Here is a 14,006-nt window from a genome sequence, read left to right on the forward strand (position 1 = left end):
CCAGCATTTCCTATAGTGTGAGAAATGTTCCACTGGTAGTGAGACAGAGGATTTTAAGTGTCACATGAACAATAATTACATGTCCTAGGGTGCATTAGAAAATCAACTAGCACATCAAACATGTAATTTCATGGAGAGCTTTGTTTAGGAAGAAGCTAAGCATAAAAAATGAATTTACTTAAAGAAAGTATAAGTGACTAGTAAGAGACGTAGCATGGAGATATGGAAAAAATCATGAAAGTTGTGCATAAATGACTGGAGTCTGGGAAACAATTGTCCCACACTAGGAAACAATGTTATATTGCTCTGCTTAAAGGGGGAAAGTCAGAATTATGGAATGTGCCTAACCACTGACTCAGAGAATGTTTCTAGACCCTTGGAGGCTTTTAGAACCTATCTACAAGGTTGAGTTCAAGGTCAAGGTGAGGCATTAAGGAATTCCTAAGTGAGCAAATGTACTTAACTCAGCAGCAGATGGAACCCTGACTTATCTTTAAATATTAATGTAAATGTCTCCATCCTGATCCTTCTTTTCCTTATTGTTGTTCTTAAAATTCAGTTAAGAGTGTTGATACACCTCTGAGCTTGCCTCTGTGTTTGTAACATGTTGAGTTGGCAAATGGAACTCATTTTCATCAAGTACCCTCCGAAGCCTTCCTTTTTACTATTTATTCCACAGAAGGGACTGGCACTGGCAAGTTGTAAATATTTTATGGCGAACTTAAGAGTTTCTAAACACATTTTACTCTTTGTGTCTCATTACTTCATAGCCTAATAAGTTTCAATCATTTTAGCACCCATTTAAATTAAAATCCCCGAGGAAAATAGCAAGGGCAGGCAGCAATTAATATGCTTTAAAAATTTGCTGGAAATTACTTAGTAACATGGAGCAGAATGAAGTCAGACACTGGTGTTTTCTGAATGCAGCATTAAAGTGCCTCATCTTAGTGTTAAAATCTATCCACACTCTTGCTTTGTGAATCACTGAGTGAACTAGTTTAAAGCCACTTTTTTGGGGTGGGAGAAAATATTAATGTCTTATGACTCTTGGGGAGGTTAAGGTGATGCACAAATTCTTTGTATATGAGTATCTGTTTGTTTGAATCCCCAGAGATCCTTGGTGCCCTGCTGTCCATCCTATGCATCTGGGTGGTGACTGGTGTGTTGGTGTACCTGGCATTTGAGCGCCTGCTGTACCCCAATTACCAGATCCAGGCCACCATGATGATCATCGTGTCAGGTTGTGCAGTGGCAGCCAACATTATGTAAGTCACCCTACGCATTGCCCATGAAGCTTGTCTTTAACTTAGTCTGGACATAGATTTGTGGTTTTCATTTTTGTTTTTGTTTAATTCCTCCACTTTTGAGGATGGTAGAGACCTGACCGAGTGCCCAAATGGCTCTAAGACTGAAAATAAGGCTGGTTGTGCTAGTTTAAGTTAAAGATTGTTTTAATACCAGCTTCTAACAGCTACCATTTTGAATGCTTCCTATATGCCAGAGACTCTGCTAAGATCTTCTGATCTACATTATCAAGCTCAATGATCACAACACCCTTGCTTTACAGATTAGGAAACTGAAGCTCAGTGAGGTTAAATAAATTGCCAGTGAGGTAGTACAGAACCAGGATTTGAATTTAGACCCACCAGATCCAGAATCGAGCTCTTAGACATTCTACTCTCATGCATATTGATGGTTCCATAGGACATGTCACTTACTCTTGTTCATTTTTTGTTATGTGAACACATTACGGGTTCCCGGAGAGCTGGGTTAGAAAGGATCTTAAATTTTATTTCTTTCAGTCCCCTTTCTACTTTTCAATTCTCTTTTGCAGCATTCCCATAAATGGTCATTAGTTTCACACATTTTAACAGAACCAATAAGAGGGAATTTATTTCTCTTAAAAGCAGCCTATCTTATCTTTGCATCATTGTGACTGTATAAAAATTCTTCTGTAAGCTGTGTTAGCTAAATTCTCTCTCTGGTTTCCACCTGTAGGCCCATTTCCTTATCCAGGCAGTCTTGAATCATTCTTATAGGACATGTGATCATGTCCTATTGGATATGTGATCATTTTCATATTGATCTACTCTTTCCAAAATAAACTACTTGATTAACTCATGACAATGGGGTTTTGAGGCCAGAGCTTTGATCCTTTCGAGTCAATTCATGCCTTCTCATTTGATAGTGTGATTCTGGACAACCTTACTTAAAACTCTATCATCTATCTATCTATCTATCTGTCTGTCTATCTATCTAGCCATCTATCCATTCATCAACAGTGGGTGACAGAACAATGGCCCCTCAAAGATTTCCACATTCTAATCCTTGGAACTTTTGAATATGTTAGCTCTCATAGTACAAAGATTTTTGCAAATGTGATTAAGATTTTGCAAAGATCTTGAGATGGGGAGATTATCCTGGATTATCTAGACAGGTCCAATGTAACCACAAATGTCCTTATAAGAGGGAGGCATGAGGTCAGAGAGGAGAGAAGATGCTGCAACGCTGGCTTTGAAGATGGTGGAAGGGGCCTGGAGCCAAAGAATGTGAGTGACCTCTAGAAGCTGGAAAAGGTAAGAAAATGAATTCTGCCCTAGAGCCTGCAGAAGGAATGCAGTCCTGCAGATCCATTTTAGACTTCTGACCTCCGGAACTGTAAGATAGTAAGTTTATGGCATTCTAAGCCACAGAGGCTCTGTGGTAGTTTGTTGCAGCAGCAATAGGAAACTCATGCACTATCTGTCCTCTATCTGTCTTGCAATGTAATGTGATACATGCTAGGAGGTAGGTTTATACATGAAAGTGAAGAAGACAGAGACAGAACTTTGAACAGTGGTTTTTAAGAGAGGGCACAAGGGAAGTGGAGGAAAATCTGAGCATGGACACTTTGAAAAAGCTCCTCAGTTCACTCCAATGCCTTTACCTCGTGCCTGCCTCAGTTCCTCACCTCTTAGTTTGCAAACTTTTGTTCCAAATGTCTGAGCTAAACAGTTAGGAGTGGTATTTGATCTGCTGTCACTGACTAGATCCTTATTTCCACCCAGTTAACTTGAAAGTGTGTTTCACATTGGCACTGGGAGAAAAAGTGTGGGGAGATCGATGCAAATCTGTCACCACTGGAGACAAATAAGCCAGCGCACATGTCCTGCTTACTGGGGGTCAATAACATCATCTTTGTGTAAGGAGAACAATATGTCCACAAGGCAGCAAGAAGAATAAAAATATTAATACTTTCTCGAGAGTCATATGTCACATAGTTGTGTCGATGCTACATGAAGATGAAGGATATACCTAGCTAACTGCCACATAAATCTGGGACCTCAATGATCGAGTTTGACTTTCCAAATAGATACCAGCCAAATTTTCTTTTTACTGCAACTGCTTTTCAACTTTGACCTTAACATTTCAGGTGCTTTTCTTACTTAGAAAGACAAGGGAATTGAAAAGCATCGACTTCCCAGTACAAGTAGGTAGTTATTTATGGATAAAAATCCTTAGTGACACTAATGTTTTCTCCCAGAACTGGGATTACAGTTTTCAAGTGCTGTTTGATGCTGTGTTATCTGAAAACAGAGACATCAGAACTGTAATTTAGGAATAAATCTATTCCTTGGGGACCCAAAATCAGGGCAGAAAGTTCTAATAGAAGTTGCAAAGGCATTCTGGGATGAAGATTATTGACAGAGACTTAAGGCTGTTGCATGCTAAGGTTTCTCTGCTTGAAACATTCTGTCCCTTTCTAGTCTATTTAACTCTAACATAACTTTTCAAATCGGGCTCAATGTCTTTGTCTGTGTAACTAAATCAGACTCCTCTGTTGTACTATCCATAGCACCCGTTGTTAGTAGACTTATTATAATTAGAATTTTCCATTTATGTTTGTCTTTTAAAAATCTTTTCCATCTCCATCACCCTTAAAGCAACACTAGGGAGGAACCATGTCTGCTTTCACTCACCTTTATGCCCATTAACTGTGCCTGACATACGAGAATCCCTAACTAAGTTTTTTTAATAAAATGAGTAAAAGAATGCATGACAATGTGATGAGCACACATGGCAGATCTAAAAAGAGAGCCTATTAACTGCCAGCTATATCAGGCTTTCTGAACAACCTTAAATGGAACTCCTAATTGAGGGTGAATTTCTGCCCAAACACTGACAATCTGAAAACTTAACATTGTGCAATGATCAAATCTTATTTGGTAGCAGTAATTCCACTTTGTAGAGATGGATGAGATTTAACAGACAATTTACCTGCAAATAGACTGGGGTGCATGATAGTAAACAATGGTTTTTTTTAAAGCTTTGCTCCAAAATGTTCAGAAAGAGTTTCTAGGCAAAATACTCCTTGTGGCCATCAGTAAAAAGGTTCTCATTTTACCTTTGGTCTAATACCTTTTAAAGTTGTAGATAAATAGAATCAGGTACACACTACTTACCACTTTGACTTGGATAGAAGATGTTAAATTTTGCAATATCATATATAAATATAAACATTTGTGATACATTTATATATTTGAATCTCTTGATAAATAGCTGCATATACATAAGCACAGTATTCTCATCATTGGCCATTAGAAAATTATTCAAATTTCAAATTCTCATGGATATTAACAAAGTTAAGTAAAATAAAAGAATAAAAAATCCGACCTTCATGAAATTCACTGCTTCTTATTTTGTTTTATCCCTTTCTGCTGCTTTTTGCCTTTAAAACCAGTGCACTTAATCAACTTCCCACAAAAGTTCAGCTTTAAGCCTAGCTCACTGCCTGACATTTCGCAGACCCTCAATAAACATTTCCCCTGCTCACTGTGAAGTTCTTGGCTTTCATCTAAGAAGTGATGCTTTCCAGTTTTAATGTGAAACAGAGTAGTATTAGATAGATGGATGAGAAAACTGAGGTGAATCTTTCTCATCTGTCATTGTGTGAAAAATTCTATGATACACTTGTGTTCAAAATTAGTCCAAAATAGTACATTTTAGAGCACTAATATTTCAACTATTTACCACTGTGGATAATACACGCTAATGTCAACTCCTCCATTATTCTGCCTAGATTTTTAGGGGTTAATTTCCCACGTGCTGAGAATACTATTCTCTCCTTTAGGCTAAGTGTAATTTTGCACCAGAGACACCCTGGCCACAATCACCAGGGACTGCAAGCTAATGCCAGTGTCAGAGCGGCTTTTGTGCATGCCCTTGGAGATCTATTTCAGAGCATCAGTGTGCTAACCAGTGCACTTATTATCTACTTTAAGGTGAGTATGTTTGCGTTTACTCATTGTCATAGTAACTTTATAGATTAGATAGTATAGAAGCTGACCCTCTAATATTAACTTAAACAAAGGTGGACAGCCTATCTTTGCCTACACAAACTACTTTGCAAGATTAAACAAACAAACAAACACTCAAAGACTGAAACCTTGAACTTTCCAAATTCCTAAGAGCTATGTCGTTAACTGTATGGCTGCTAGTTTTTCAGGAAGTAGTTTCTTTTGTCATGGGGTTAAGATGGACAGCAAAGGAACCTTGAATACCGTTGGGTTCTTGGGTTGTAGGCAACAGAAAAGAGCTCTAGCTCACTTAAGCAAAAAATAGATTCATTGGCTGAAATTTATTGAATGTAGTCCTGGACAGAAATGAAGGTAGAAATAAGGCAACTTTTGGTCTCTAGATTTCAGAAACTATCCAACTTCTGTTCCAGCACCATGCTGAAATGAATGTGACTCAACTAGTTTTTCCCCTGTTCTTGTCACTCTGCTGAAGATTCATATTTCTGGGAAAGGGAGTCCAATTGACCTAGCTTGGGTTGTATACCTGCTGCTTGGCTGGGGAGGGTACAGTACCTGATTGACTGTCCTGCCATATCACTCACAATGGGGGAGAGGTAACATCTCTCCAAAGAGCCAGGGCTCTAATGGAAAGTGGAAATGGATCCTGGATGGACCTCTGACCCTAGACAAGTATTCACTACAGATCTCTATCTGGTAATAGCAAGAACTAACAGAGGTGGGGCAGGGTGGAGGTGTTGGGGGAGTAGCCAAGGAGAATAGCATTTAGCTCTGTCTGTTCACATCATGATTGTCCAGTTAGCAAGAACTCTTTATTCTTGCCAAAAAAGTGAAAACATGTAAATTAAAATTACAAAGACATACATGAATTTGGTAGAGCAAATGCTCACTGAAAGCTGTAAGTTTAAGACAAAATAGTTTAAAATTATACAGGTTGGGGGAGTTTGAGAGTACTCTTACAAAGGTTTGGTTGATGCTGAGTTTCTTAGAGGTAATGGGGCACAGACTTATTTAGTGGCACACAACTTCATGAAGGGCAGAACAGCAGGTATTTCAACCTGAGGCTAAGGGCTAAGGGGGAGAGATTGCAAGAATGAGGCTCCGGCTCCTACTCTTAGGACTGTATGAAAGATGCCTGCCTCCAGTATGCACCATACTTGGGAGAGAAAGAAATAGACTAACCCCAAGCTGCCAAACCAAGCTCCAGCTATACCTTGGTCATATGCACCTCTGGGCAGATGATACCCTTTCTTCTCATCATAATTAAGGCTGAAAAGTCATTGCATATTGTGCAAATTTGTGCATATTTTCATAACATACTTCCGGTAATTTGAGAGAAGTTAAATCAGGCCTCTTGAGAGAATACTCAAGGATATCTTTCCCTCTACTTCTTAAATTACAGGGAGGGCAGGTCCTGTAGTCTCCCTTCAGTCACTGATAGTTTAAAGCTTAAAAGGAGGATTGGATCTTCAGGAAGTCTTCCTTGAGTTGGATGTCAAGTGTCAGGAGGGTGAGAGGGTAACAGAGAGGGAAGGAAGCAGGAAGATTTGCTTATTTTATTAATCAGACTTTCTGCATGGGGGGCCTGAATTCAGTTAACCAAAGCCCCTATATTTTCTAGCCAGACTATAAAATGGCTGACCCAATCTGCACGTTTGTCTTTTCCATCCTGGTTTTGGCCAGCACCATCACTGTCTTAAAGGACTTCTCCGTCTTACTCATGGAAGGTAGGAGCGATTTTATTATTATTTTAGGATCAATGTCTTCTTTCTGTATAATCACAAAAAGGAATGGCCTCAAGGCATGCTCACTGTTAATTTGCATTACAGGGAAAATATAAACTTACAAGGAATTTCTGTGAAAACAAATATGAGTTTTATTCATATGGGAACAAATAAAAAGAATTGACTTCTGTTTTTCCTCCAGCAACTGTTAAATGATACGGCACAGAGTAAAAACAATACATCCAAACACTAAAGATAGACATTGGGGGAGATATTGCAAAAAGACAAATTTGTCTCTCAATATATGGGAAGAACCTAAGAAAGATTGCCTAACTCTATTCCTCAGGCAGCATTTGAACTACTAGGAAGGACTTGCCTAAAACCCTTGTTAGACTAGCCAGCAATTCTCAAACTTCAGAGTCATGGGAATCACTTGGGGGGTCTGATAAGACAGAGATTGCTGGGCTTACCCCCATAGTTCCTGAGACAGCAGGGCTGGGTGGCTGAGAGCTTGAATTTCTAACAAGATGCTGATGCTGCTAGTCTGAGGGCCACACTTTGAGAAACACCAGACTAGTCTTGTCATCCCAGTTAAGGGATTCCTACATGAGGGCACTGGGAATGGCACCTAGAAAATTCAATCAGAACTAGAGGTTTCATTATATCAAACATTCAGATGATCAAAAATATCCGGACATTGGCTGAACTTTTCTTTTCTGTCCAGCACATTTTGACAGAAGATAGATACAGTCTCAGAGTGCCCTTGCCTTCAGGATCAACTCACACTTCTTTAGCATTCACTGCCAAGTACACATTTAAGGGTTTAGTTCTCGGTGGGCACTACAGTTGTTGGCAGATGATCGTGTTAATAGTGAAACAGAAGATGGAGTCAAACATCACTGAGTAACAAGTGCACTTCCTGGTTCTCAAGGTGACAATATTTGGTTCGTCAAGTCACAGATACATCCATTTCCTTTCCCAAGGGCTGAGTGCTGGGTGGCAGCTGTTTTTGCTATTATAGAACTTAGTGACCTAAAGGGGGATAAAAGAGAAAATTGTGTACAATTTGAGATGACCATATTCCACTTTCTCTGTCTCTCAGTATAGCTCTTCTCTGGCAATTATCTTTTTTTTTATGTAAGGAAGAGTGTAGCTAATTATTGAAACTGGCAGGTAAACTCCTATCTGGAAGATGCTTAATTTTTAAACTAGGTTTTTAAATTAGGTTAGCATAAAATAACATTTGTACTTGGTAAAATCTTAAAATGATATGGAAAGGTATGAAATGATAAGAAAAAAAATCTCCCTATTTCTCCACCTTTGAATTCTAAGTCCCATTCTTCAGGGGTAATACCTACTAATAAGTTGAAATATATCTTTCCAAAAATATCTATGCACTTACATACGTATGTACATGTAATATATATGCATGTATATATGGTGTGCATATGCCTTTTTTTAAACAAATGGTATTACACATTGATATATTTTTTGTTTTGCACCTTGCTTTTTTTCATTTGGAGATCTTTCCATATTATTATATACATAGATACACCCCATTCTTTTTCGTAGCTACAAAGTATCCCACTATATGCATGCACTTGCTTGTTGATGGACATTATACACAATGGTGTAATTACCATTCTTGTACATATGTATTTTTAGCACTTATCTATCTGTGGAATAATTCCTAGAAGTGGTATTGCTGTTTCAAAAGTTATGTGCATTTAGAATTTGATAGATATTGCCATTTCTGCCAATGATACCATCTCAATTTCTTTCCTGCCAACAGCATATGAAAGAGCCATCTCCTCACATCCTCACCATCACTGGGTATTATCAAGCTAGTGATTCTTTTCTAATTTGATAGGTGAAATATTATACCTTATTGATTTCATATGCAATTACTTAATTATAAGCGATATTGAGTGATTTTTCATATATCTGTTAGCCTAGATAATTATTTTTTAAACGCTAATTTGGGTATTTTCCTGGATACATTAATATTTTTGCAGGCTCTCCCTCAGAAAAAAAGGTTTCAAAGATGTGATGTAGCATTGGGGCCAGAAGGAGCACATCCTATTACTTGTCAACATTATTTCATAAAGTAAAAGAAGTAACAGTGCGCTTGTGTTTTCCATAAAGGTAAAGAGCTAAAGGAGGCAAGAGAGAATAAGCATAGAGGGATCGTGACTTCATCCCAAGGGCCCTAGGTGAATGACAGCAGGTCTTTAAAGGGTCAGGTGAGATTCCCCAGAGACGACACTCCCCCGAGATGACACATTAGGCATAATAGTCAACTTTGGGTTGCAATACCTGGAGTTTAGCATTTGCATAACAGTTTACACTCAGAACATGGACTTTAGAATCTGACGTCCTACTTATCTGTGTGGCCTTAGCAATGCCTCCTAACCTTTCTGACTCCCAATTTCCTCTCCCCCAGTTAAATAGAAATTGTAATACTGACAACTCTTAAAATTCTTATAACTATTGAATAAGATAATCACTATAAATAAAGTGCTTAGCATAAACTGTGAGATGTGGTAGGTTCTCAATAAAGTTGTGTTATTGTTATTATCACAGTATAACAATTGCATCCATGACTCCATAGACATTCTATGGCTAATGTGAGACAAGAACTCTTTTAATTTGATTCTAGTAACCTGAGCTTTGGGCAGCTCATGGGGTAAAAGAACAGGATGATCGGCTCTGTGTTACTTCCATGAAACAATATGAAGCGGGATTAAACTAAACTCAAACTGTACACAATTTTAAGTTAGCCCCAAGAAGTAAATCCCCAAAAGCAAGGTTCTTAAACACTGAAAAAGGAAGGGTAAGGATTCCCTATCTCTTTAAATAAGTGGTTCTTGACTAGTTATTCATTACAATCACCTGGGAAGCTTTTAAAAAGTACTTATGCCCAGGCCCCATACCCAGAGATTCTGATTTAATTGACTGGGGTGGGGGCTGGCTTTGGTGTTTTTATAACATGCAGCCAAGCTTGAGAACCACTGCAAGGTAGAGCTTCCCAGTGGCTCATAAATGTAGGTATGATGGTTCTCAACCTTGGCTGTGTGTTGGAATCACCAAATGAGCTAAGAAAATACCGATTCTGGGTTATCCCCAGAGAGTCTGATTTAATTTTCTTGGGTGTATCCTGGTCATCAGGATTTCTAAAGTCTCCTCTGGTGATACTAATGGGCATCCGAGGTTGAGTGCCACTCTGAAAACATGCAGATTCAGAGCCTCCTCCATAGAAATTTTCTTCAGGAGGATTGGAATGGAGCTGTTGCATATTTATTTTTAACAAACACTCCAGGTGTCTGTGTAATATATGTAAATGAAGTAGAGGCTAAAAAGTGGTCATCCTTAGGGATCTCTTCTACAGCATCCTCTTTGCATCATCTTTAGTTGACAGAGATCGACCTATTGCATCAAATGGCTTTAATATGGTTGTCCTGGTTGAGTTGATTTTTTAAAAAAAAATCTTGTATTGAACTCGTGTCTTCTGTGGTTCTGACCAACCACTGGCTCGGTTTCTCTCTCTGTAGCCAGCCAAAGCAAACACCCTTACACTTTCACATCCTCCCATCTTCTATATGACAACCCTTGCAATGTTTGGAAAAGAGTGATCCCACCTCCCTTAGCCTTCTCTTCTCCAGGATAGAGACGCCTCAGTTCTTTCAGCCCCAAAGAATAGCTAATTGGCTGCCAGGCTCTCCACCTTCCTGTGTGCTCCACACCATTCCTTTAACAATAAAGATGACAGTCAAACTATTACATTCTGTGACTAGAACATTAAACTCTAACTAATGTACCTAAAATAATAGAAATTTTATAAGCCAAATAATAAGATGGTACTACAATGTTAGGATCCCCTATTAACACAGTTCACTAAGTGACCTCTTGGATAGCTAACGTTTGTACAGCACTACAGTTTGCAAAGGGCAGATATTTTCTGATTTGTTCCTCAAAGAACTCTGTGAACTACATATTATTCTTATGACTTCTATTTTACTACAAATATGCTGAAGATCAGAGAAGTTCCATGATTGGGTAAATTCACAATAGTTGTAGTCAGAATGCGAACCTGGAATTATTTGATTCCAAGCCCCATGTTGTTTCATTTTGCTTTTCAGAGTGTATGCAAAGGTAATTGGGAAAAGCTCAATTGGTTTAATAATACACCTTGAAAATGAAGGATGATTACTGTTGTTGGTTATTACACGATAAATTCTTCAAATATCCTTTGTTTGATTGATGGTAAATACTTTGAAACAGTCAGGTGACTCTGATTTATAAACATTTGAAGTAAGAAACCAGAGAAGGGGAGGGCAAGTTGATATCTTGGTGAGGACTTTGCGGCCCCATTTAGCCATGTTAATGAGCTATATTTAATTGAGTAACAACAGCCCCAACTCTTTCCTCTTGTCAGGTGTGCCAAAGAACCTGAATTACGACAGTGTGAAAGAGCTCATCTTAGCAGTGGATGGGGTGGTGTCTGTGCACAGCTTGCACATTTGGTCTCTAACAATGAACCAAGTGATTCTCTCGGCTCATGTTGCTGCAGGTCAGTGAGTTTTGTAAACACTCGGGACAAAATTCAGTCCTTGTCCTGTAAAGTCAGTAATTTCCTTCTTTTTCATAGAGCTGGCTTTAGTGTCTATTGCCTGTCAAAACAACTGTCAAGTGTCTTGTATCACCAAGGGCCTTTGAAAACACCCCCTTGTTGATATTGTCATGGCAACAATGATACCGATGACATCCCTTAAGGCCAGCTGCAGAGGGTAGAAAGTAGAACAAAGAGCTAAAATGTCACCCAAACTTCAAGGCCTCTGGCTCTACCTGTTTAACTTACTGTTAAATAATAGGGATGAATTCAACAAGAAATCCTCATTGAGTATCTCATGTGTATAAGACACTTTGCCTATCATTGAAGATAGAAAGATGAAGGAGACATAGTACCATCCTTAAGGTTCTAACAAGATGTGCTAGTGGGAATTAATAATGGCTCCCTTACCGGATGTTTGGAAATTCTGTAAACCATGTGGGATCATTCTTAGGATGCTGGGTTTATTCTAAAAACTACTTTCTCATGTAGCTGATTTTGTCCAAGACATCTCCTACGGCTGGGAGAATGGGGAGTGAGAGGTCTTTCACTGCCTCAGGAGACAGCTCAGGCCAAGGATGATACATTAGGCTGCTAAAAAATTACTCAAGAAGTTACCTAGAGGCAGGGTACAGGAACACCAATGATAGGTATTTGAGGAGTGTGCTTTCTCAGACATCCTCATCTTCACTGAGAGTCTCAGATCTGGCTACAGGGAATTTACAGCATCCACTGCACCAATATTTCACTGAAAATGGAATAACCTAGTAAACAATTGGGTCACTATGGAGGGAACTTTACAGTCTCCTGATTCCTTTTGGGACAAGAGAAAAGATGGCACTGAGGGTTGCTGCTCTAAGAAAGGTCTGTGGGGAGTGCTAAATGCTTCCTGGTTCCTATCACCAGCCTTGAGATAAATTCTGATTACATACAAGGGCTGCAACCCAGAGATCCCTGGAGACTGGTGAGCAAGACTGTATGAGAAATAATAGCTCTGTCTTAGCTTTTTCCAGGGCTTGTCTCCCCTTCCATACTCAGCTCTTAAGAGGACCAGACCCCGGAGAGACCTGTGGGCAGGAAGAGTTCCCATAGTGATGGGGTACACTGCTGCACTAGAATTTCCCTTGCTTTGTCTGTGTGAATGTAGCTGATTGTCAGAGCATCGTGGCTCCTTGTAAGTGCTCTGCCTGTGTCCCACCCTACCAGGTCAAAGACAAAGTGATGCTGGAGATTTAGCAGTCACCCGTGTGTGTGCAATCAGTGTCAATCTCACTGTGGTTCTTTATCAACAGCAGCCAGCCAGGACAGCCAGGTCGTTCGGAGGGAGATTGCTAAAGTCCTCAGCAATAGCTTTATTGTGCACTCACTCACCATTCAGATGGAATCTCCAGCCGACCAGGACCCTGACTGCCTTTTCTGTGAAGACCCCCGGGATTAGCTGAGTCACATTGTCAGCTTCCAAAGTTTGACAGGCCACTCCATGTTGCTCTGCAGTTTCTGCCACATGAGAAATAAGGAACAACAGGAAGAAGTTTGAGACATTCGTGATACAGTACAATGCACATATTATCCTTCTTTATTTAGCTCCATCCGCCATGAATGAAGATGTACTCAGATTCATCAATCAGTTGGGTTATCAACTCATCAGTAGCTGTGTTCAAAGTCAGGAGCATGTGTATAGGTTATTCCAGACTGGGGCTGAAACAACAGTTGTTTGTAACCATAGGCAATAAAAATCTCATCTTCCTTCAATAATACATCCTGAGTATGAGTAGGTAAAGTTAAACTCAGGAAAGTCTTATCAGGAATTGGTGGCAAGGAAAAGAATCACATAATTTTCCTAAAACACATGAAGCAAAATTATGAAGAGCCAAGTCAGGGGTAAAAGAGAATCTGGAGGCCTAATACCCCATCATAACTTGACTTTCCCACCAAACTTTATTATTATTTGGGGCAATATCTTTTGACTCCCTGTCTATCTACATGACTATTCACTAAATGGGGTAGAAATGCCCTCTTTCCATCTTGCTTACAAATTATGTTCTAAAATGTCTGAAGCTATGGAATGATATTTTACTTTTCTGTATAAAAGGCCTAGACAAATAAAAAATTATGAAATTGCTGCTTTTCGAGTCTTTTCTTATGGTGTGACCTAATAATAAAAGAAAATGAGGAGGTACAGAGAGGCAGAGTTCTCATCCAAGGTCACATGGAAAATAATTTTGTCAAAGAATTATGATAAGAACTCTCAGGTCTTGAATAACATTTATGGAATACCAACTTTTGGCCAAGTATTGTACGGGGCTATTCAGATATATCACCTCATTTCATTCTAATGATAACTTTGGGAAGTTGGAATTAATACCATCATTATATAGA

At 39.1% G+C, this 14,006-nt stretch overlaps 1 protein-coding gene across 3 annotated transcripts in view; it reads left to right on the forward strand.

The window, feature by feature from the left end:
- The window catches only part of SLC30A8 (solute carrier family 30 member 8), a 34,657-nt gene extending 20,908 nt beyond the window's left edge, over positions 1-13,749 (forward strand). Inside the window, exons 5-9 of one of the 3 annotated variants that reach the window (XM_023648889.2) lie at positions 1,112-1,265; positions 5,111-5,261; positions 6,916-7,021; positions 11,454-11,588; positions 12,923-13,749. In XM_023648889.2, coding sequence (XP_023504657.2) covers positions 1,112-1,265; positions 5,111-5,261; positions 6,916-7,021; positions 11,454-11,588; positions 12,923-13,065 — 689 coding nt within the window. In that variant the 3' untranslated portion in view covers positions 13,066-13,749. Of the gene's footprint in view, positions 1-1,111; positions 1,266-5,110; positions 5,262-6,915; positions 7,022-9,163; positions 9,276-11,453; positions 11,589-12,919 lie in introns of those variants that run through there. The other 2 variants (XM_001496351.4, XM_070221748.1) reach the window with 2 other exon arrangements.
- The last annotated feature ends 257 nt before the right edge of the window (positions 13,750-14,006 follow it).

The sequence above is a fragment of the Equus caballus genome, chromosome 9 (genome assembly GCF_041296265.1).
Source record: "Equus caballus isolate H_3958 breed thoroughbred chromosome 9, TB-T2T, whole genome shotgun sequence".
NCBI classification, from domain to species: domain Eukaryota; kingdom Metazoa; phylum Chordata; class Mammalia; order Perissodactyla; family Equidae; genus Equus; species Equus caballus.